Raw genomic sequence first — 24,378 nt, 5'->3', positions numbered from 1 at the left:
AATGTCTTGTGTGATTTAAAGTCAGATTTCTGCATTTGTAGATTTAAAAGTCGAGTTCAGGTGAACTTTTCTTCATCTTGAGTTCAGGATTTTAAGTCTCCACCTGCTTAATATTGGACTCATTTGGTTTTTAAAACTGGTCAACTTACAAACTTGTGTTCATAATTATTGTAATTAAATCCACTTAAAACATGGAACAATTAGCTTTATTATTTTCTGATTGATTACTTAGAACCCGGCGATATGCCACCAATCATTTAGTAATTAAAATAAAATCCCTGTTGTGTCTCTTCTTCTGGCCTCTTTGACTCCGGCTGAGACAAGAAAACAAGTTTGTGAGTTAAAAGTCCATAAAAGTGTCTTTGTGTTCTCTTCATGTGATTCTGAACCATGAAACCGAAAATCAGAAAAACACAGTTGTCAGTGTGGGCAAGGTTTAAATTAAACACAGATGTTTAAATCCATCTCACCGAGTCCGTAAAACTGCAAACTGAGATCGTTCGACGTGACGGCGTTGGTTCCGGTTATAAAACTAGCAGGTATTTTTAGCTCCGCTCAAGAACATTCTGTAACGAGGACGTCAACGGATCTTTGTTCAGCCGAAACCACAGAAGGACGTCTGTTAGCCTGTAAAAGGGCTTTTCAGAGAAGAAATAACCGAGATTTTCATCATGAGACAAACTGTGAGCTGATAAAACTTTATGAGACTGAGACCAGTGTTTGGAAAATAACATTTACTCAAGAGCTGTGCTCAAGTTTAGCTCTGATTTTCTTTTACTTTCCATTTTTCACAGTCAAATAAAGTCAGATCAGATCAAGCAACAAGGAAAGTTATGCTAAGCTAAGCTACGTTAAGATAAATGAAGCTACGCTAAGCTATGTTAAGATAAGTGAAGCTAAGCTACGCTAGGTTAGGTCAAGCTAAGATAAGCTAAAATGGCATAACATACTTCAGGTTAAACTAACCTATGCTAAGCTAGGCTAGGATACTATAAAGATAAGGCAAGACAAGTTGGGATAAGATATGATAACATAAGTTGTGTTAACTTAAACTAAGCAAAGTTAAAATAACATTAGCTAAGATAACGCCTCATGTTAAGTGAAGCTAGGCTAGGCTAGGTTAGGATAAAGATAAGGCAAGACAAAACAAGTTGGGATAAGACAACAAATTGCATTAACTCAAGCTAAACTAAGATAAATTAAAATAAGATAACACGTCATATTAAGCTAAGCTAAGACAAGCTGAGCTAGGTTAGGATATGATAAAGACAAAACAAAACAAGTTGGGATCAGATAGGTTTAGAAAGCATAAGTTGCGTTAAGTCAGGCTAAGATAAATTAACATAAGATGATACATCATGTTAAGTTAAGCTAAGCTAAGACAAGCTATGAAAAGATAGGTTACGATAAGTTAAGCTAAGCTAAGCTAGGATAGGATGGTAAAGGTAGTGTTAAGTCGCTAAGCTAAGTTAGGTTAAGACAGAGGTTATGTTAGGCTAAGCTAAGTTGAGATAACATAAATTACGATAAGTTAAGCTAAGCTAAGCTAGGACAACTACACTAAGTTTGGGGAACTAGCTTTTCAATCAATAGCATTTAAAGTGCTTAATCATTTGCACCACAAACACAAATTTTAACGTTTTTAAAACCTTGAAACACCGAAGTCAAGGTAGAGAAAAATCAGTTAATCGAACTAATGTAATTAATTTACTACAACAGAAATGTGAGTTAAAATTAAACCCAATATTAAGTTGATGCAACATAATTACACCGAAAAAACTCGTCAAGATGTTTGCAGCTTCCCATCTGAAAACAAAAAAGCATTCTGGGAAACGGAGGCAATCACACCGTCAGTGGGTGGTCTTTCCTTCATTGTCAGGTGTGCATCCACAACATTACCCAGAATGCAACAGTGACAGGTAGCGTCACACCTGCAGGATTTGTTGCTTATTCCTGCAAACTGGCTGCTATCAAGTCGACGCAACGTTATTGTTCTGTCAACAAAACCCGTCAGGATGATGTTCGCAACGTCATGTGAAAAGAAAAAAGGCATTCTGGGAAACGGAGGCACTCACACCGTCAGTGGGTGGTCTGTCCTTCATTGTAAGGTGTGCCTCCAGAACATTACCCAGAATGCAACAGTGACAGTTAGCATCCCACCTCCCAACCCTCAGAGGAGGACGACTGCAGGATTTGTTGCTTTTCTTTTTTTCTTCCTGCAAACCGTTTCTGTGATGGTCAGTCTCCTATCAGAAGGAGGTGGCAGTCGTGTGTGTAATTCTTGCAACTTAAATTTAGCTTTACATCAACTAACGCAGAAATTTGAGTTTAAATTAACCAAAACATTAAGTTGATGCAACATAATTACGTCGATGAAACTCGTCCAGATGATGTTCGCAGCCTCAAATTTGAAAACAAAAAAAGCATTCTGGGAAACGGAGGCACTCACACCCTCGTCATCCAGTTGATAATACAGTCAGTGGGTGGCTTTTCTGTGGTTTTTAGGTTCAAATACTACCCAGAATGCAACAGTGACAGGTAGCGTCACACCTCCCAACCCTCTCTGCAGGATTTGTTGCTTTTTTTTTTTCTCCTGCAAACTGGCTGCTCGTCGTGTGATTGTCAGTCTCAGATCAGAAGGACATGGCAGTCGTGTGTGTGTGTGTGTGTGTTTGTGCATGTGAGTGTGTTTTCTAGAGGTGTGTGTGTGTGTGTGTGTGTGTGTGTGTGGCACAGAGAGGCTACATCAGACAGACTTAACAAGTGTTCGCCGCCTCTCCTCCCTGCTCTCATCCCCCTGACATGTTGTTGCTGCCGGCAGGAAAACACACACACACACACACACACACACACTCTCTCTCTTTTCTCCTTCAACAACATCCCCATTCAAGTGCATCGGCTCCAGGCGTCCTCCCCTCCTCCCCTCCCTGCTCACCCTCCTCCTCCCCATCGCTCATCACTTGTAGCCTGAACACATAAAAAATACATCAAACACAGCCGGCCGCCGGAGGCCTCGTCACACGCAAAATCATCTCTGCTTCCATCTCGCTGCGAAAAAGAAAAGAGGAAGAGCCAGAGCTGGAGAGGAGGCCGATGGAGGCAGCGATAGGCCGAGGCACCGCTCGATTTTTCGGGCCTCCCGGGGGGGGGAGCCGGCCGATTGTAATGTTAACAACAGAAAATAAAAGCAGCACGACTTACCTTGCGCATAATAAGGCCTCGTTGGAATCGCACACAGCCCGCAGCGCCGTGACCCACTTCCCTCAGCTCGGCTCGGCGCTGACGGCACCTTCGGGCCTTCGCTGTCTGCAGAGAGAAGCTCCTCGCGGACCCCCGGCTTCGCAAACCGGCCAAGACGTGCTAAACTGCAGCTCTGATCTGGCGCAGGGGTCACTTTGCACACTAATTACGCGCTCTGGTTGTAGGTGCAGATGTGAGCGGACACATGCGGTTGCAGACGTCACCCGTGGGTGCTGCGGCTCGTGTTTCTCCTCAATTATTCCACCCTCTGCCCTCTCAGAGCCTCACAGTCTGAATAAAGCCGGATCCGTGGCCTCTAGATATTTAGAACCGGGGCCTCGGTGCCAAAACGTGTAACCTTCCTCCTCTTTCAAGTGAACGCAGAGTTCAGCTTTACTGCTCTGACCTCCTAATTCCCTCTCGGGGGTCGGATAAAGTTGTGAAATTCAGTTTGGTGTTGATGCAGAGAAACTCCACATTATTCCTATTAAATTCTAATTAGAATTGATTTCCTGACCCTGCAAACGGAGCCGCGGGACTCGGACTCCAGTCTTCATCTCGATTAATTGCGTATTAAATGGCTCAAAAATGATGATGGATGCAGCTCAAAGTCAGAACCCATCAGATTACTTTGCCGCTCAGCGCCTCGTGGCTCTAAGATTTCACAGTCGTGGCTTTTGGGGGATTCAGACGAAGGTAAAAAGTGGAATGTGAGTCTCGGGGACGAGGCGGCCCGCGGGCCCGGCGGCTCGCAGCCCAACATGGGGTTCAGTTTGGAGCCTGGTGGCGCCAGCCCCTAATGAAGCGCTTCACCCCGGGACCCCGCTAATCACCACGGCCGCTAATGAGATGGAGAGACATGAAAGGGCTCGTTAGTGGACCGGCCCGTTAACGCCGGCCTATTATTAGCCACTTACCAAATCATTAGTCTCTAAACTGCAATTATGTTTTAAAACAGGAGCAGAAAAGTAAAAGAAGAAGTCAAAGTGAGAGCCGAGGTGTCAGAGACGCTCAGGTGGAGGCTGGTTCAGGGAAAACCTGGTGTGCATTTATTTACAGGGATGTTGTCTTCTCAGATTTAATCCAGAACGCTCAAATGATGCTAAAGCACAAATTAATAATTGTCAAATCTTATTTTAAAAAAAAAACAAAAAACAAAACATTTAACAGATTTTACTTCATATTATCAGAAATTAAACAAAACATGAAAACTATGTAAAATGAGTTCAGCGATTTAGCATTTTTCTATCCTTCATGTAGAATTTTAAACAGTAAATAGGTGTAAAATAATATTTGTGGCTGATTTAAATTGAGTTAAAATGGCTGGATTTACAGTAAAAAACTGTAAAAATGAACATCTGTAAAAATAGATTTTTGATGTGGATGCTGTTTAGAAGTTTGATCTGTTTTTTACAGTCAACATGTAAATTCACATTTTTTCTAAATGTGATTTTACAAGATATTACCTGTAACTGTAAATTTACAGTTTTACTGTATTTAAACCAGCTAATATTTTACATTTATTTACCGTTTTTTTTTTTTTTTTTTTTAACTGTCTACTGTTTGAATTCACACATGAGACGTAGCTGCTCAAGTTTGTGCGTCAGGATGAAAAGTTCCAAACGACTCCTGAACAACGTTCAAGCTGCAAAAACACATTTATGAGAAACACGTCGGTGCTAAACGTTCATCAGGCCAATTCTGGGTCCAGCACCGAAGCATCGTTGGTCAGTTAGTTTGTGTGAGTTAGAAACTGTGCAGGATTCTGCTGTAAACGTTTATAGACGCTGATCCTTCGTCTATACATGCAGCTCACAAAAAAGATGTGCAAAGAGGTCATTTGTCTGAAAACCTTCACTGACATATTTGGCATCTTTAAAATGATTGTTTTGATTTGCTCTGAAGCTTAAAACTTAATTATTTTCAACAAGTTTTGGATGCTGACGGTTGTAATGACTAAACCGCTTCTTCTTTCACTTCTAAACCAGCGTTTTCCTGTTTCTTTGCCGCGTTTCTCAGCAGCCTCTAATTCAGGAACCTTGTCAAAGACATTTCAGACACTTTGAGTTCTTCAAAAGACAGATTTTCTCTGTAAACATCTGAGATCGTTTTCAAATTAAGAAAAGTTAAAAAAAAAAAAAAAGAGATCCATCCTGCTGAGCACAACTCTTGTACAATCAGCCGGCTGCACCGAACGGCACGTGAAATGATCTGTAGCGGCTTTAAATTAAATTTATTTATAGCGTATAGACGGAAACTCAAAATAAATCTGCACTTCCTTTGTAGCACTAGTTTCTCTTTCTGAGGACTGAATCTGAGTCCAACAGGAAAACCATCATAGCAGAGTCTTAAAATACGCTTTTATTTACAAAGTAAAACATTTTAAACATCATACACAAAAAAAAACAAACAGAAAAACAACTAACTATTGAGAATGAAATCAATCCTATTTACATGATAAAAGATTTTTAAATCCGCCCTTCATCGAGCTGCACAAGTTAAGTAAGAAAGACAACAACGGATTTATAGTTCAGACACCGGCTGAGTTAGTGAACAGCGAGCAGGAAAACATGGAACTGTGCTTCGGTGGAGCTTCAGGTTGCAGTTTTGAGGGAAAGCAAACCTGGAAACCCGTTCCTGTGTGTGATCGGCCACCAGTGCACCAGTGTCTGAGTCTTACTGGAGGTGAAGTCCTGCAGCTGGAGGAGGAACTCTGTCCCCTCTCGCCGTCAGTGATCCAGGAAGCTGAAGATGCTCCTCTGGGAAGCTTTCGTCGGCGCCGCTGGTTTGTTTTCTCTGCAGATCCTCTTTGCTGCTGGATTGGCCGCCTCCACCTGCCCCCTCTTCTTCATCGTCTGAGGAGGAAACGAAGGCAAAGGTCACAACACGAACATGAATGAATGAACTGAAGTGTCACATACGACCCTAGAAGCTAAATAAATGTCGTTTTGCTCCCACCGTGACCTCGTAAATCTACAAATCCTCCAGCTGAGCGTGAGCCGTGTGGACTTTGGCTCCATCTAGTGGCACATATCCAGAACAAGCCAGAAACCGCCGGTGGGTTCACATGACTGTCACACTGAGCAGCTCTTTGGAAAACATCTTCCTTTCTGTGCTTATTTTAGAAACACTGACACGTTGCCAGACCGACAAGGTTTGGAAATCAAAGCCACGGTCACAGTTTACTGTTTAACCGAGCGAAAGATGCTTCATTCAAATCAAAGGGTCTCTGCAGGTTGAAGGATGTTTAAGATTTAGAACAACTAACTCCATAAAACGCACATTCACTGGAATCCTGTCTCATTGAAACACACTAACTCCAGATTTTAGAAGACCTTCTGCTAATTTAGTTTAACACCAAAGCTGTGGAAGCAGCAACATCTTCTCTTGGTGGAGATTTTTTTTTCTCCCACGGCTAAATAACAAACATCCTGTGGACCTACATTCTAACACAAAGTTTGAGCCAAAAAAAAAAGAAAAAAAAAAAACTAAAGAAAACAGGAAAACGTGGACTTTCTGCTCCGTTTTCTGTGAACAAGGCTCCGTTGATCGCCTCCTCCATCCTGCTGGAGTCACTGAAGTCTCGTGAACATCAGCAGAAAGTCGCGTGACGAAATCTTGCGTCTCCGTGTTTACAAGATTTTATGACACACACACAAAAAAAAAAACATAAATCACATGAGCCTCCGCCTGGAGCTGCTTTAAAAGATGATTTAAGGACTTAACGGTCATTTTTTTGGAGATAATTAGGGCTGTAAATTAGTATTCTGAGACTTTTTAAAGATGGAATCGAGGCTTTATGGTCATTTTTCATTTCTTTTCCACTAGAAAAGAAAAAAGAAGGAAGATAAAGTGATGTGATGTTTACAAGCTTGTTCCTTCCTGTCTGGATGAAATGAGCAAGAGGCACAATTCTTTCTTTATGACACATTTTACCATCTGCTATCTCTGATCTGGACATTTGGGTTCAATAGAAGCAACATCACAAATAAAACTTACTGCCCCTCCGACCTCCTCAGAATCAGCTGATTCTTTACCTACAATAACTTTATTTAATGAAGCAGAGTTCTGCCTTCAGGCTGTGACCAGTTCAAGAGCGACACGTCCGTCAAGTCCATAGAGGGTAGAAATGTTGTTCTCTTTAATTCAGGTTATTTTGTGCAGCATTTTTGAGCCTCATAAATACAGGAGATAGACACCCGGAACAAGCTTTTACACAGAGTGAATCCTGTCTACAGATGGTTCTGGTGGGTTCTGGAGGTGAAATGGACCTTTCATTGTGTAGAACTGGTTCTGACCAACCACCATCACACATGCTGATATGAGCCTGGAAAGTCTGAACTTGTTTAAAACAGGTCTGGATTAAATTTGGACAGTTTTTGAGTTATATTGGTCATTAGACATTAACTTGCTGCAGTCTGACTGGTTCCACTATGACACATCCCATAATACTGATGCTACCAGCTGCTGACAGAGGACATGAACAGAACCAGGTCCAGTGTTCAGACCGAGACACCTGGATGGATGTAGAACTGATCTGGTGTCAGGTTCTAGCACAGGGGTGTCGAACTGCGGTCCTCGAGGGCCGCAATCCTGCATGTTTTAGATGTGTCCTTCTTCCAACACACCTGATTCAAATGATCAGCTCATCATCAAGCTCTGCAGAAGCCTGATAACGATCCTGATCATTTGAATCAGGTGTGTTGGAAGAAGGACACATCTAAAACATGCAGGATTGCGGCCCTCGAGGACCGGATGTCGACACCCCTGCTCTAGCAGAACCCAGATGTGTTCCTCCTCCTAAATGTCATGTGTCTATCTGCTGTACTGATGAAGTTCTGAGGCTCAGAAATGATGGAAAAAGTCCATTAAGGTGATCAATCTGGACCCTCCTCTGTGTTCTGAGGAGGTCAGACTTCACTCACCGGTTTCTGAGGAGCGTCCAACGTGGCCTTCTCAGGTGAAAGTGTCTGAAACAGGAATCCTCGAGTGTTTCTGGGCGCCAGAGGGTTTCCCTCTGAGATGGAGGCGAGCTTCTGGAGGACGGACTGAGGCTGACTGAGGAGGGAACCTCTCCTCACCTGGAAGGAGCCGGTCACACAGAAAGTTCAGATATTTGGAATCAACGTTGGAGAAGTATTTAAGGCCAATCGCCAGCATTCAGGAAGAATGTGAACACTTCCCATCAAGTTAATGAACCTTCTAGCATATGAATGGTGTCGATATGGCTCCATAGAAGGAAGTCTGGACTCTAAATGCAGCTTTATCAATCCGTTGTCCTGGGAACAGCGGTGTACTGTCTCAGAATAAAAGCTGCAGGCGCTATCTGACGAGTGTTGCAGCTATTTTTTAAAGAGTCAGATGCTAACAGTTACACAAGATGCGCCTCCCCACCTCAAAGACCCACCAGATGTGGCTGTGGAGTGGATTCAGGAGGCCGGTGAGATGAGGAACTCTTCACACGTCGTCGCGTAAGTGTGATGAGAACGACACAAAGAAGAGTTAAAGGCCGGCTGCGACTCACCTGTGAAGGCTGGGAGGGTCTCTGGAAGGGATTCAGAGCCGATGCCGTCGTCTTCTTCTCCGGCTGCGGCGCCACGGGGGGTTCTGCTTCAAACAACAGAGCCGTGAGGTCAATAAAACAGTCTCCAGAAGCATCACGTCGCCATTCATACACCGATTTGTAAAACACGGCAGCATTTATTGGTAAAAAACGTCATAAATTAAGTGTTTTTTCTCGATTCGTGCACAGAAAACAGTCAAATGTGCTTCAAAAGCTGCTGGATTAGAGTTCAAACATGCTTTTGATCCAGCAGATGCTGTTTTATTCATCTGGTTTTCTGGGAACAACAAAAACTGTCAGGACACGAGCAGGAACATTTAGCAACCAGATCGCTGGCAGCAGCTTCTCCTCCGTGTCTGGTTCGGTTTAATTTTCTGGGACGCATCACGTCACCGTTTTTCTAAATCTGCAGCTCGTCGGGTCAATCTGTCGACTGAAGCTGCAGCTGATGCTCGTTTCAGGCGTCCATTAGTTGTTCGGTCTCTAAAATGTCAGAGAAAGCTGCTGTTTTGCCCACAAACCAAAGACATTCAGTTTACTGTCACAGAGGAGCAACAAAAACAGAACATGTTCCAGGTTAAGGAGGGTTTGTAGGTTTTTCTTCTGTCCTGAACCGACTCATCAGGTGACAGAAGCTCAGAGTTCATATTCAATTAGACCATCAGCTGCTTTTGATGGTTTCAGTCATTTTTGGAGCAAAAAACTGTTTAAATTTGTGGCGTCCAGCTCCTCATATCTGAGAATTTAATGTTTTTGGTTGAACATCTTTTAGTTTTGGACTATCTGTGGGGAAAAACCCTCAAATGTCCAGTTTGACCCAAAAATATTCAGTTTACTGCATGAAGTAGCAACAAAACAGAAAATAATCACACTTAAGAAGCTGGAATAAGAAAATTCACTTTTTTATTTTGCTTAAAAAATATTCAAACCAATTAATTATTTGTAGAAATAGTCTGTGATTAATTTAATTGTCCACGAGTACCGGACTCGTCACTAAAGTTCTGGTATCGGCTCTATTCCCAGCTTAGAGATCAAACCACCTGGTTTTCAGGGACTTCTCTAAGATAAGACTATTTAAAATTTGATGAAACTCTGTCACCGGTTTATCATTTTTCTTTATTGTAAACACCACATTCAATGATATTAATTTTTTTTTGCTTTTTAAAGAGTTTTCTTTGTTATAATTTAATAAAATTTCATCAAAAGCTAAAAACAAAATCCTGCAACAATCCTGCTTTTAATTTGACTTGAGTTAATCTAAACTTTTACCAAATCTTTCAGCCTCAGAGCTCCTGATTTAAGTCATAATTAAATTTTTAACCCTCTATGTTCTCCATCCTTCCTAAAAAAAAACAAAAAAAACAAACCTCCTCTGGTTGTTCTTGCATCCAAATTTAGACACAAAACATTTTTCCTTTGCTCTTAAAATGCTCCTGAATTTCATACAAACCACCCGAGGAAGTTCTGTTATTATTCTATTAAACGACTATTTTACTTTCGTCTGTTCGTTTGCAGTTTGTTTCCTGTAAGCGACGCTGGATGAAGCTCCTCTCCTCGTGTCAGACCATACCAACCTTTCCTCTGCAGAGTTTTGGCCGTCAGCTTCTTGGCCAGCTTCATGAAGTGACTGTCTTCGTCTCCGATCTTCTCATCATCTGCGTCCACATCTTCTCCTTTCTTGGCTTTTTGTTCGGACTGTGAGAAGAATGAAGATGGAATAAGAGAAGACAGAAACATCCTCTGAACCTGCACTGGATTTACTAACAGCAGGACTGAAGTCATCAAAGTTAAACGTCTGCCTCTGATTGTCAGCCTACCTGCTCTCTGAGCCACTGCTCCCTCTCCAGCCTCTCCTTCCTCCTCTGGACCTCCGTCTGGTCCACATCATCGTCCTCCTCCCCCTCTTCCTCTCCCTCTGCTCCCATCCGGTCCATGTTGAATCCGTCGTCTGAACCACAGGTTGAAATAAACAGTGAAAAAAAAACGACACTTGAAGACACGTTGGCAAAGTTTCTACAATCAGCTGAATTCAGACATCCTCACGTTCAGACCTCTGCTTCTGTAAAACACCTACGAGTCGTTTATCAAAGCATTTATCTGCATTTTCATTTTCTGATTTACTGTTTTTCTTTCTGCTGTGCATTATGCTGCTCTAACAGGGATAAACAACTGTGTTTGATTCAGACAACGTGCAGCTAGATGTTAGTAAAACCTGCAGCAAACAGATATAAATCACTGCTCATACCTGTGTTTACATTTAGAGTTTAATATTTTGCATCTAAATGCTGGACCTCCTGAGAAGTTCTGCTCTTATTTTATCATCTAAACCAGATTTATTTTTAACCAAACTGTGGTTGCTTCCATGTGGATAAAACTTCCTTTTACCTGGATGAGGTGCAGCACAAATACAGATAATCTTCAAATTTAATACGGGTGTTTATTCATTTAAGCAGATAATAATCAATTTAAAAAAAAATCATAATCAGCTCTGATCCTGATCTACGAGATCTGATTCCTCACAGGGTCTGAACGTTAATATTTAAACTTGCTAGATTAATTTTTAATGCTAATCTTACACTGTAGAAGAAAAAAAGAATAGTTATTTACTGTATTTTTTTTTTCAACATTTCACGATTATTGTACCAACTTTCACCTGTTTTGTTAAATTGCAGATAATATCTAGTAAAAAAATAAAAATAAAAAAATTCAAAAGATTACAGAAAAACAGAATTAATTTACTAGTTAACCATAAAAAAAATAAAATAAAAAAAAAAACAACCGGACAAATCTGGCAATTTTCACATTTAAAAAAATAAATTTTTTAAAAATGCTAATTTGTTTTTTGATAACATCTGACTGTAAAATTAGCCTGTTTTTATTGTATCTAAATCAGCTAAAACATATTTCAGATACTTGCTGTTAATGTCACTGGTTTTAAACGTTGCTGTATTTAAGCATTTTAATGCATTTTTCGGACAGATTTTTTAACACAAGACGTTCGTTTTTACAAGCACTGTGGCTCACAGTTGTTTTAAACGTGCTCTATAAATAACAGTGACTTCCTCAGATGCTCTAAATTCATTACCTGTATTTCTTTATTTCACTGCATTTATTCCTTCGTGCTGTTAACTCACCGATGTTTTTCCAGCGGAAGCGTCGAGCTCGTCCCGGGCCGTCGGAGTGCAGGTCTCCATCGGCCAGGTAGCGCTCCTGGTACAGCCTCAGGCGGCGCTTGTCATCGTCCATGATCTGCTTCCTTTAACAACAACAACACGTGAAAACTTTAACATTTGTTTCTTCACTTGCAGAAAAACTAGAATAATCTTCTGTATCTGCGATCTTACAGTCGAGCCCAGAAATTCTGCCCGACCAGCTGCTACTCACATGTGGATCTTGTTGACTTGGTCCTGGAGCTCTTCGTCGGAGGGGAGATCTTCCAGGAGATCTTCTTCTTCGTACTCGCTGCCTCTGTCGGCGTCCTCGTCGTCGCTGCCCAAGTCGCTGCCCGACAGCTCGGCCTCCGAGTCCACGTAGTCGGTCAGACGCCTGCAGACGAGACGCAGGAAACGAATTCAAACTAATTCCAGCGTGATTTATCAGGACATCATGTTTACTTACGAGTTCTTACAGTTTATAACATCGAATACAGAAGCAAAGAGAAATGACAAGAATACAAATAAGTGATGATTCGACAACTTCAGATTTGATTCTTCGCGTACATTTTCTTCTTCTTCTTCTTGACTCGATGGGATGTGAACACAGCCTGCATCTCCTCCTCTTCCACGTCATCGCCTTCATCCTCCTGCTCATCACCACTTTCCCCTCCATCATCATCATCGTCACCATCATCGTCCTCCTGTACATCCACAATTCACTCATCAGTTGCTTTCTTCACCGTATGATAAAGAAATGTCAGGAAACGTTGCCTCTGAGTCACATTAGACATTTTATTTTATTTACCTGTTCACTTTCTACATCTGACAGCAGTCTGAACTCACAGTCCTCCTCCTCTTCCTCTTCCTCCTGCTGCTCTTCCTCCTCCTTCTTTTTACTTTATGGAGACAATATGAGAGAGAAATCAGGACTGATTAATCCTTTTATCAAAGCAGATTCGAGGTAACGAGGAAAACAAGGACACAAGGAGCCGTTTTGTAAAGATTCATAAAGTTATGAACTTTTACAGAAGGATAAGTGCTAAAAGTTGGCAAAATGAGGAAGTAATTTCCAGATTCTAGAGGATGTCTGAGATGTTTTTATCGTACCTGTCGTGTGCTGGTGAAGCCGTGTGAGCAGAACCTAGAAATTGGCAGCAAAAGGAGAAAAAGTATTGTGTTAAGTGGAAGGAAAACTATTCAAATGTGGTCTTAAAACCACAAATATGCACCAATTAAAACCATCAACTTTAATTGTAACAGGGAAGTCATCTCAACTATAAATCCTTCAGGTTCCTTTTAGCATTTTCCAATATTTTTAATGATTCTTTTATAATGAAACGTGTTTTTTTTAAGCATTACCAATGACCTGACCTTCTGGTATTTTACATTTTTTTGTCCATCTGGTAGTTTTACCTTCATACAGGAGCAACAAAATCATAAAATATTTACATTTAAGAAGCTCAAATTACAGGATTTTGACAGGATTTTTCCATTATCTCAGCTAATCAACGTAGCTGTTTGGTCTGTTAAACGGCTGAAAATGAAGATTTGTGTTTCTAAAAGCCAAAGTCGACCAACCACAACCCAAAGATATTCAGTTTACCGTCATAGAGACACAACACAAACAGAAACTATTCAGATTTAACAAGCTGGACTCAGAGGGCTTTGATAGTGTTCTTAAAAATAAACTAAGATTAATGAATGGATTGTCTGTTACTGTGAGGTTTCAGAAGCTCAGGCTTTAAATCTGCAACCATCAGATGATTAGCAGAAAACTCATCCGCTGATTTTATCCATTTTATAAACAAACCTGTTGAAGTTTGTGGTGTCCAGCTCTTCATGTTATAAAAAGGTTTTCTTTGTCATAAACTGATTATCAGTTTATCTGTATATCCAGCACGTGGAACAAAAAGCAAATTTCTCAAGCACTCCTTCTTTGTCAAAACAAGTTAATCTAAAATTCTAACACTTTTAAAGCCTCAGGCGCCTTTATTTAAAGTCATAACACTGATTTCTTCGCCCTGTGTGTTCCTCCATGCTCCCTAAAATCCACATTTTGACCCAAAACAATTACCTAAGCTTTAGTCAGACCTCCTAAGGATATTCGACAATTATTTTATGATCTAACCTCCTACTTTTAGCCACCTGTACTTATTTCTATCCTAAAAACACAAACACATTCTCACCTGGACTTGGGAATTTGCCTGAGCAGAGCCCCAGCAGCTGATCCATGGTGTTGTCAGACTCTTCATCCAGTCCTTCTTTCACCTTCTCTGCTTCGTCCTCTTCAGCCTGAGTCGGCGGAAACGCTCCCGAACACAACCCGAGCAGCTCGTCCTCCTGCGTAGCTCCCACACCTCCTCCTTTGCCGGCCTCCGCCGACCCAAACACACCCGAGCACAAGCCCAGCAGCTCCCCCATGTTGGCGTCCATGGCGTTCTCGTCCAGGCTGTCCAGGATCAGCTGCCTCTTGTGGGACCGGGGAGCTCCGGGTCGCGGCCCCACGTTCAGGAAACCGTCGGCGTCGAGCAGCTGGGAGTGGGTGTCGTCCTCCAGGGAGAACCGGCCCTGAGAGTCTCCTCCCAAACCGGGACCAGAACCAGCTCCGCCCAGAGGACCCGAATCGGCGCTGGGGGACGGAGGGGCGTAAAGGTCCTGGGAGTCCTCGACGGGGAGGCAGAGGGAGGGCTCGGAGAGTTTACCTGAACTCTGAGGGGACAAAAGACCAGATTTAAACCACTTCACAGCAAACATCATAATATAGAAATTCTGTAGAATAAACAAACGGGGGACAAGTTCATTGACCGTAACCGGGTTCATCTTGCTGTGGCTTCTTTGTATAAAAGTATTTATATGTTTAAATGTTATGTGTCCAACAAAACCTTTGTTTGTTTTACCAAGCAAATCAATAAAACTACACCTATTGATAATATCGTATTCCAACTCATAAAGGTCCCATGTTTTTCCCCTTTCAACCAAACTTTGAGCTCGAAACACCACAAAGGTGGTTGATTTCTTTGTGACTGATGGTTCTTTTTATAACTCCTGGTTTTAGTGTTTGTAGCTTTAAATGCTGCTTTAAAGAAGACTCTCTTTGCGCCTGATTAAAAACAGCTGACCACAAGGGCAGCCAACATAAACATGTGACACCNAAAGTTCAATATCCACTATTTCCTTCATCTAAAGGCACAAACTGCTAGATTTTAGAGTTTGGTTCTACTTCTTGCAGCTGTATGTGCTATAAACATACTTTAATTAAAATTAGTGGTACTAGAAATTGATTTCAGGTGTTAAACTCTTATTTGCAACTGTGCAAAATAAAAAACAAAAACACTGCACCACTTTTTCTACGATATCAAAGTTAAAGCAAGTGTCTGTATTTTTCAGAACACATGCAGGAAAATGTGAGTCGTTTGCAGAAGGTAACGTGGAGCATTTAAAGTGGATTGTGTGACTCTGTGCAGCCAAATGAACCTTAAATGACTTTGGTGGCGCCTTAGAACGAACCAAACAATGAGCTCCGTCATGGCTTCCTCTCCGGCTCCGCGGTTTGCTAAAGGCACGTTTTCATCCACGGAGAAAGGTCATAGACAGGTGATTACGATCCGTGAACTGTCCCCTAGATCTTAACGTAATCATATATGAGATTTTAGCAGGAATCGGTGAAGTTAAAACGCCACATTGACGTGGTTAATCGACGCCACCAGGCCAAGTAGCACCATCCATCACGGCAGGCTAAACTAGCTCGTTAGCTAGCTAACTAAGCGGCTAACAATAAGTGTAGTTAGCAGATAGCTCATAATTTGGAGCACTTTCAATTCTGTCAGTGTTTCCTCATAACTTCTACCCATTAAAGACACACATGTCAGCCTGGAAATTTCCCGGTAGACACCTGAACGAGCTACCGGGAACTCCAACCGTTGGCTCACCTGTTGTTGCGGGACCACCAGGCTCATCTCTGTCCGCTGACTTCACCGCCTTCAGCGGGGATGAACCGGCAGACGCGAAGCTTCGTCGGACCGCGGGCAGCCGCCAAAGTGAGCCTCAGCGGGACTTGAGTGTTATTGCGGCGTTTCGAAGCGCATGTACGGGTGTTTTCTCCGGTCGGTGCTCGGTCCTCCCGCCTGTTCAGCCGCACCGGGGAGCAGATTTGATCTTTCGCGCGCCGTGACAGCTGGCCCGCAGTTTTTCGCCACCGAGGTGTCAATCCAGCCAAACTCGCTTCCTGATTGGCCTGTTCGGGACGTTTGTGCCCGCCTACTCTGACGACACAGTTCAGTGGACGCTCATCTAAAGCACCGGGAACGCTCAGGCGGGCGGTGATAAGGAGCGCTCTGGTTATAATAAGGAGGGTGATTTAAAAATGAAAGAAACACAGAAAGGAAGAAAGAATTTGAGTTTTTAACAATTCATTTAAAATTCTTCTACATTCACAATACACTACTACTACTACAACCATTCACCAAAAACATGAAACAAACAACAAAACTGAATTGGATAAACACCTCTACAAATATGATGAATAGGCTCTTTAAAGAAAAAAAAATGAAGAAAGAAGTGAATAACTACTATTTTGTCTCACAGTCCTTAGAATAGAACACTCTCTGGAGTACAAATGTTGTATTTTTGAAGGAAACCATGCATGTTCTCGGATATGTTCTACTGCTTTTTAAGATCTGTCCTCTTTAGAATGTCTTATTGCTATTTCACAACCTTGAGAAACAGTCACATTGCATCCCACTGCATGAACAAATAAAAACTCTTCAGTCTTGAATTTGTTGATCCATCAATTGCACCCGTCACATACATCTACAAAAAGATTTTTGTGTCATAAAGCATCAATGTGCATTCACGTTGAACTAAAATACAAATGCAGCATGCAGTCGGTAAATTCAGCCGACTGTGGATTAAAAGTTTTTGAGCTGCTAAACTGGTGACGAATTCTCAACCATATAGTTAATCCATGGCCTGGTCCAGTGTAGATCTAAAGGACAATGTTCAGATAGTGAGCAGTACATACACTCTTCCTAAATTGCAGTTTTATTGACATTAGATGCCACAAATGGCAAGAAAATGACAAGAACGAGCAGCTAGTCACTGGATACTGCAGGTCAGTTAGGGCCTGAATGTCCACAAATCCATCATTTGTTGTCTAAGAAACTGTCTTAGACAGCTCTGGATGTCAAACAATGTGATCCGGTCACTTAAAATGTCCATCAATTTTAGCAAGACCTTCAGAAGAATCAGAATCAGAATCAGCTTTAATGGCCAAGTACGTGCACAACATACAAGGACTTTGGTTTCAGCTGTTGGTGTTGCCCTGGGAATTTGCAGGAAAATAGAAATAGGAAAATAAAAAAAGAAATAAAATAAAGTAACTATAGAAAGAAAAGAATAAAAAGTAAAATACAATAAACAATAATAATAAAAAAAATAAAACAAGACAATAAGACAAACATATACAAGAATTTACACATCTGAGCAGATAAATATATGTACATTGTGCAAATGGTGGTGCAACAACAACTGTGGTTTGGAATGGCTCAGCTCTTCAGTAGGGTGATGGCAGTGGGATTAAAACTGTTTTTGTGTCTGGTGGTTTTAGTCTACAGGACTCTGTTCTTGACAGTTCTTGACCAGGATGAGTGGGGTCTGTGATGATGTTCCCTGCCCTCTTCCTGGTTCTACTGGAGTACAGGTCCTGGATGGAGGGCAGGGGGGCTCCCATGATCTTCTTGGCTGTTCTGACTGTGTGCTGCAGTCTGTTTCTGTCCAAACCACACAGTGACGGAGCTGCACAGGACAGCTTCGATGACTTCGATGACCGTGTCTCCTCAGCTGTCGCAGGAAGTACATCCTCTGCTGAGCCTTTTTGAGGATGCAGCGGATGTTCTTCTCCCACTTCAGGTCCTGGGTGATTGTCGTCCCCAGGAGCTTGAAGACCTCTACAGCTGACACAGGGCTGCTGCTGATGGTGAGGGGGAGCAGTGGCGAGGGCTGTCTTCTGAAGTCCACTCTCATCTCCACAGTCTTGAGCTTGTTCAGCTCCAGGTTGTTCTGGCTGCACCAAAACACCAGCTGCTCAACCTCCTGCCGATATGCAGACTCGTCACCATCCTGGATCAGGCGGATGATTGTAAACTTCAAGAGTTTGACAGCTGGGTGCTTGGAGGTGCAGTTGTTGGTGTAGAGCAGGGGTCTCGAACTCCGGTCCTCGAGGGCCGCAATCCTGCAAGTTTTACACGTTTCCCTCTTCCAACACACCTGATTCAAATGATCAGNCTTCTTTGTCAAAACAAGTTAATCTAAAATTCTAACACTTTTAAAGCCTCAGGCGCCTTTATTTAAAGTCATAACACTGATTTCTTCGCCCTTTGTGTTCCTCCATGCTCCCTAAAATCCACATTTTGACCCAAAACAATTACCTAAGCTTTAGTCAGACCTCCTAAGGATATTCGACAATTATTTTATGATCTAAACTCCTACTTTTACCCACCTGTACGTATCTCTATCCTAAAAACACAAACACATTCTCACCTGGACTTGGGAATTTGCCTGAGCAGAGCCCCAGCAGCTGATCCATGGTGTTGTCAGACTCTTCATCCAGTCCTTCTTTCACCTTCTCTGCTTCGTCCTCTTCAGCCTGAGTCGGCGGAAACGCTCCCGAACACAACCCGAGCAGCTCGTCCTCCTGCGTAGCTCCCACACCTCCTCCTTTGCCGGCCTCCGCCGACCCAAACACACCCGAGCACAAGCCCAGCAGCTCCCCCATGTTGGCGTCCATGGCGTTCTCGTCCAGGCTGTCCAGGATCAGCTGCCTCTTGTGGGACCGGGGAGCTCCGGGTCGCGGCCCCACGTTCAGGAAACCGTCGGCGTCGAGCAGCTGGGAGTGGGTGTCGTCCTCCAGGGAGAACCGGCCCTGAGAGTCTCCTCCCAAACCGGGACCAGAACCAGCTCCGCCCAGAGGACCCGAATCGGCGCTGGGGGACGGAGGGGCGTAAAGGTCCTGGGAGTCCTCGACGGGGAGGCAGAGGGAGGGCTCGGAGAGTTTACCTGAACTCTGAGGGGACAAAAGACCAGATTTAAACCACTTCACAGCAAACATCATAATATAGAAATTCTGTAGAATAAACAAACGGGGGACAAGTTCATTGACCGTAACCGGGTTCATCTTGCTGTGGCTTCTTTGTATAAAAGTATTTATATGTTTAAATGTTATGTGTCCAACAAAACCTTTGTTTGTTTTACCAAGCAAATCAATAAAACTACACCTATTGATAATATCGTATTCCAACTCATAAAGGTCCCATGTTTTTCCCCTTTCAACCAAACTTTGAGCTCGAAACACCACAAAGGTGGTTGATTTCTTTGTGACTGATGGTTCTTTTTATAACTCCTGGTTTTAGTGTTTGTAGCTTTAAATGCTGCTTTAAAGAAGACTCTCTTTGCGCCTGATTAAAAACAGCTGACCACAAGGGCAGCCAACATAAACATGTGACACCGAGACTTTCTATGGCTTCTAGTTTTCCCTCTCAGGTACCATTTTATATGTAAATATCTCTAAATTCTCTGTCGTTTTTAACTCCTGTGTTTGAGTTTGTCAGACGGCGTCGTAAAAATCTGTATTTTAGCTGCAGAGAAGCAGCTCAGAAATGAAGCGACTGCTGGTTAACGTGTCGTCTGAACGAGTTTCGGTCGCTGTTCTGTCGACAACAGAGCATCTGTAGATGAGAGCAGCTTTATTGTGGGTCCAGTAACACAGTAACTCACCCAGTCCTGGATTACTGGTTTAAATCAGAGTATGCTGGCAGTGCATGAAGACTCGTGTTCACTCTTACATCAGAACATTCGGTGAGTTTTGTTCCAGGTTCAGACATTTTAAAGTTAGTAGAAGCAGCTGGAAGAAGTAAATAAACCTGGTGGACTATGAGGCAGCTGCTCCTTCTGATTGGGTCACCTGGAAGCAGCGAGGGGGCGGGGCTACACAGGTTATATAAAGCTATTGGTTAGCTTTGTTAGGTAGGACTTTTACTGGCTTGTACAGCGAGGAGGCTAACTGGTTGTAGGAGTGGCAGAAGAAACATCATCATATCCCAGCAGCTTCTAGGTTACACCTCTAAGTTTGCAACAACTGCAAAACACAATAAAAATATACTTTTATGATGTAGGAGCTTTAAAACCTTCCGACTCACCTTAGAAGCAGAGCCGGGGAAGCTGGGCCTGAAGAGGCAGGGCGAAGGGGAACGGAAAAAGGAGGAGTTGGAGATTCCTCTTCCGGCAGATCGCTGGTTATTGACGGGTTGGTAAGAGGTTATCATGGACGCAGCAAGTTCAAAGCTGCTGTTGTGGCTGTTGTCCTTCACCAGGGACAGAGAGTCGTCCTCTTCTGGAGACCACAGGGAGAAACGGTAAAGCAAAAAGTAAAGCATTCTGAACTGGAATGTGGAGAACAAAACCACCAGCAATATCTCTCATCGTGAACCAGCGCTACCTTCACAACAATCTGTCTGGAGTGTACAGAAATGTGTCCAAACTGAGTGAAAGTGTTCGACTGTACTCACCCATCTTGTTGCTGCTGTCGTGTCCGGGAGGCCCAGACCTTCTCACACCATCACTGAGAAGGAAAAGAGCAAATGCAAACACAGTAAACACTACAGTACAAGCAAAAAACAAATATGATGAGACGAGTCAACAATCGTCTATTTCGTACATTTGATCAGCTTCTGTATGTGAGAACACGCAGCCACACTTTGTCCAATTACTTTTTGGAGTGACCTTAAGTTGCAATGCTAGAAATACAGATGCTCCAATCTAATCTCTGCATGTTTCAACTGAAACTGAATCTCTGTATATTTTCTAGGAAAATGGTCTCAGACTGAGACTCTATATGGGCAGCTACTAAACATTAAATGACTCGGATCAGACTGGAGGTAAAAAAAACTTGATCAGTAACCAAGAAACACAAAAAGAAACTTCCAACCCACCCGGTGCGAGAGCAGGAGTTCCCTGGAAACAGCAGGAGCGTGCCGTCTGTGTTCACCAGATCAGGAGTTTGCGACGGTTCGCTCAGCGCCACAGGAGAAGGACTCCTGATACTCTGAGCGACGCTGCCTTCCTCCTCCTCCTCCTCCTCTTTCTCTTCCTCCTCACCGTCATCGCCTCCCAGTAAGTCATCAACACCCTGTGAGACGGAAGAGAAGCCCTGAAGTGACTGCAGATATTCACGGGGTCACTCGGTCGCTCCAGAGCAACAAACGCTTACCTCTTCTTCGTCTGACTCATCTGTCATATCTTCCTCCTCCTCTTCCTCCTCCCCGCAGTCCTCGTTGTCGAGGCGGTTCAGCTCGGCCTTGCGTGCCCTCTCCTGTTTCCTCCGCTGGGCCATGGCGGACTGCAGGCGCTGCTTCAGAGTCACCAGCTTCTCTCCTACACAAACAGCAGAATTCACAAGATTTACTCTCTGTGCAGAACAGATCATGTTCAGGAAGAGTCTGCAGCGCATCCAGACCTGGCTTGGCGGCTGCTGGTTCCTCTGCTCCCTCTTTCACGGTGACGGTAACGGACTCGGCGAGCAGCTCCTCCTGGCCGGATGCTGTGCTGTCTTTGCGGATGATGCTGAGCTGCACCGTTCGCTCTCCTTGGGGTCGCGTCGGTGCGTGAACATGACGGAGGTAACGCTTCTTCAGGGCCTCCAAGCCTGGTGAAAGAACAGAGGTCAATACAGATAAACTATTGCTCTTTAGGTCTGCACTACCAAGCAGGATTTGAGGTTATTGAGGCACAACTTCTACACAATGGGACGGTGGTGACTGATGGTAATATTAAGTACACATTCATGCAATCTTCAGTCTTTTGCAGCTTTTTCCTTCTGAATGTGACTGCAGCATTTGTGTTGCTTTCAGTCTGTATCATAGGTTATTTTTCCTCACACTGATTTAGGAATACAGTTTGTTCTTGTGACAATTCTTAAAATCTGAAAGGACTCACCAGGGTTGTGCTGTTGGAGCTCCAGCTGAACAAAAGCTCCGTCATCCGGACACAGCTTGGCGACAGGTGGAGGATCCAGGCCGAGCTCCTTCAGTCTGGCCAGTTTGTCCTTCTTCAGCTTGCTGTGTTGCTGCACTGAAGGTTCTGAACCAGCTTTCAGAGACTGAGGGGCTGCAGGTTCGACCAAACCCTCAGGCAGAGGCTCCGTTTTCAAGGCTTCAGAGTCGGACTCGACCGCCTTCTGTTCTGCCGGGACAGCCGACGTTTCCTCTCCAGAATCAGAGGCAGGTTTCCCAACAGCGTCCGTAGTGGCCGACTCCTGCAGACTCTCAGACAGGTACAGCATCGGGCCCGATTCCTGCTCAGGATCTGGGTTCTCGGGGGTTTCTCCGGGCTGGCTGAGGCTCTGCTGATGCGGGGACGACGTGGCTGCAGGCTGAAGTAGAGGCTGGATCTGAGTGGACGAGAGATCCAGGGAGGGAGGAGGGTCCTGCTGCTCTGTGGACGGTTGCTGGGGCTCACTTGGTGGGTTCACAGGCGCTGGAGGAGCCAACGGCGCCTCCAACATCATTTTTGAGTACGTTGTAGATCTAAAAGTAGGGACATTGTGATTCATTTGTGCAGGTAAAAGCAGAATTTATCAAAATTCTGGTAACTCTGGTGACCCGTGCATCCTAAAATCTTCCCAACTGACTCGTCTATGATGTAAAAACATGCTTGAAATGTTTGTATTTACTTCAACAACGCCATGGCAGGACCCTCAGGCCTGGCTCTCCTCTTGAAGAACTGGTCGATGGTCTTGGGCTCGGGGATGTGGTAGGGCAGGCCGAGCATCGACTCTGCAGAAGAACATGTCAGAGGAGCAGATGGGAAATGAAACAAGTCTTTTTCAAAATGAAGCCCCTTTCAGACGAAACCTGCACGGTTTCCTTTTAATCCGACACCAACTGAACGTGTCAGCTTTGTGTCAACATCCTGCTCAGGTTTACGTACAATGCACATCGGCAGGTCGGCTGCAGTGAGGTTTCACTTTCAGCACAGTGCAAGTCTGAACTGCAATGTCACACCGACAGAGAGACACAAGCGACAGCTCTTCATGTCGTGTGAAGTGATTTATAAAAAGGATTTTTCCACATTTCAGCACCAATATTGGTCCAAAAACATCCCACAGAGCAAAAGACACAAAAACACACCATTCTCATTCATTTTCTTATGTAATTTTAAATCTATTCAGTCGTGTCCATAAAAATAAAACAATAAAAACAAACACATACTGCTTACAGATTAATGATTCACACAAATAACGATGCTGTAAACTTTGGGTTTGTCCAAAGTTACAATCTTGGGGAATAAATGGCAACGACTGATAAGCTCTAGTCAACAGTAATAGATCAATAAAACCTGTGAACTGACCTCTGACCAGCCTCTGAGTCTCGCTGTGCAGCTGCTTCATTGCCTCTTTGCTGGCTCGTGCAGCTTTTCTCTCCTGGAAAATAAATATAAAAAAAAAACACATTTACAGTGAGAGAGTAATAAAGTGTTTAGTATGAATACATTTTTGAGCTTTCTGCCTCTACGTACCACACGCTGGGGTTTCTCAGGGGCTTCTTCATCCTCCTCGTCATCCAGGAGAGGATCCTGCAGCAACATTGAACACAGACGACCCTTAGATCATTAACACTGCATGAAATAATGCGTTGCACGTGAAAAACAAAGGCTGCTGAAGGCTCTTACATACAAATACGGCGGTAGTTTTGATGCTGATGACAAACAGGAAAGAATATTTTATCGTTTACAGTTGCACAGACAACCCTTTACTATTTCATTTAGCGGATGTTTTTTTTTTTGGCCTTGTTGCCTGTATTGGATAAGACAGTCGAGAGAGAGGCAGGAAAGTGGGGGACTTGCAGAAAAGGGCCATGAGCGGGATTCGAACTCATGGCCACTGCATCGGGGACATGGGTCGCCAGCTCAACCAGGCGAGCTATAGCAGCGGCCTGAGCAGACGATTTTATCCAAAGCAACATACATCTGAGAGCAGATCACATTCATACACCAATAGTGACAGAGTGCAAGCTGCTGCCTGCCATCAGGAGCAACTTCAGGTTCAATGTCTTGCCCGAGGACACTTCGACTGTGGAGGGGACTGAACCACCAACCTTACGATTAGAAGACAACCTGCTCTTCCACCTGAACCACAGACGCCTTTCTCAACTGGTCGTTTTCTCACCTTGTGTTTTTTCATCTTTTGCTTGACGGCAGCTCGGATGGCGTCCAGAGACTCTTCTTCCTCGTCTTCCTCATCGTCCAGACCGGCGTCGTACAGGTCGGTGTCGCCCAGCTGACATCCACTGTCGTTCAGAGCTCGAGGGAGAGGCGAATCCTGAGGAAACAGGTGTGAAGTTGTACTTCTTTTTTTTTTCCTTTTAGTTT

General features: G+C 43.6%; 1 protein-coding gene across 1 annotated transcript in view; it reads right to left on the bottom strand.

Annotated features, from left to right (window-relative positions):
• Window positions 1-5,583: 5,583 nt before the first annotated feature.
• Window positions 5,584-24,378, bottom strand: part of clspn (claspin) — a 28,103-nt gene continuing 9,308 nt past the window's right edge. Inside the window, exons 4-24 of the mRNA XM_008303183.1 lie at window positions 24,176-24,328; window positions 23,527-23,583; window positions 23,359-23,431; window positions 22,682-22,784; window positions 21,946-22,535; window positions 21,467-21,655; window positions 21,221-21,384; window positions 20,943-21,139; window positions 20,520-20,572; window positions 20,151-20,344; window positions 18,496-19,018; window positions 13,066-13,099; window positions 12,764-12,854; window positions 12,523-12,659; window positions 12,188-12,349; window positions 11,938-12,059; window positions 10,621-10,751; window positions 10,378-10,498; window positions 8,765-8,847; window positions 8,166-8,321; window positions 5,584-6,095 (exon numbers count right to left, since the gene is read on the bottom strand). Coding sequence (XP_008301405.1) covers window positions 5,970-6,095; window positions 8,166-8,321; window positions 8,765-8,847; window positions 10,378-10,498; window positions 10,621-10,751; window positions 11,938-12,059; window positions 12,188-12,349; window positions 12,523-12,659; window positions 12,764-12,854; window positions 13,066-13,099; window positions 18,496-19,018; window positions 20,151-20,344; window positions 20,520-20,572; window positions 20,943-21,139; window positions 21,221-21,384; window positions 21,467-21,655; window positions 21,946-22,535; window positions 22,682-22,784; window positions 23,359-23,431; window positions 23,527-23,583; window positions 24,176-24,328 — 3,459 coding nt within the window. The 3' untranslated portion in view covers window positions 5,584-5,969. The remainder of the gene's footprint in view (window positions 6,096-8,165; window positions 8,322-8,764; window positions 8,848-10,377; window positions 10,499-10,620; window positions 10,752-11,937; window positions 12,060-12,187; window positions 12,350-12,522; window positions 12,660-12,763; window positions 12,855-13,065; window positions 13,100-18,495; window positions 19,019-20,150; window positions 20,345-20,519; window positions 20,573-20,942; window positions 21,140-21,220; window positions 21,385-21,466; window positions 21,656-21,945; window positions 22,536-22,681; window positions 22,785-23,358; window positions 23,432-23,526; window positions 23,584-24,175; window positions 24,329-24,378) is intronic.

The sequence above is a fragment of the Stegastes partitus genome, unplaced genomic scaffold (assembly GCF_000690725.1).
Source record: "Stegastes partitus isolate 25-593 unplaced genomic scaffold, Stegastes_partitus-1.0.2 Scaffold1951, whole genome shotgun sequence".
In the NCBI taxonomy this organism is placed as follows: domain Eukaryota; kingdom Metazoa; phylum Chordata; class Actinopteri; family Pomacentridae; genus Stegastes; species Stegastes partitus.
Note: the sequence above shows the minus strand (reverse complement) of the source record. Positions and strands in the feature narration are given on the sequence as shown.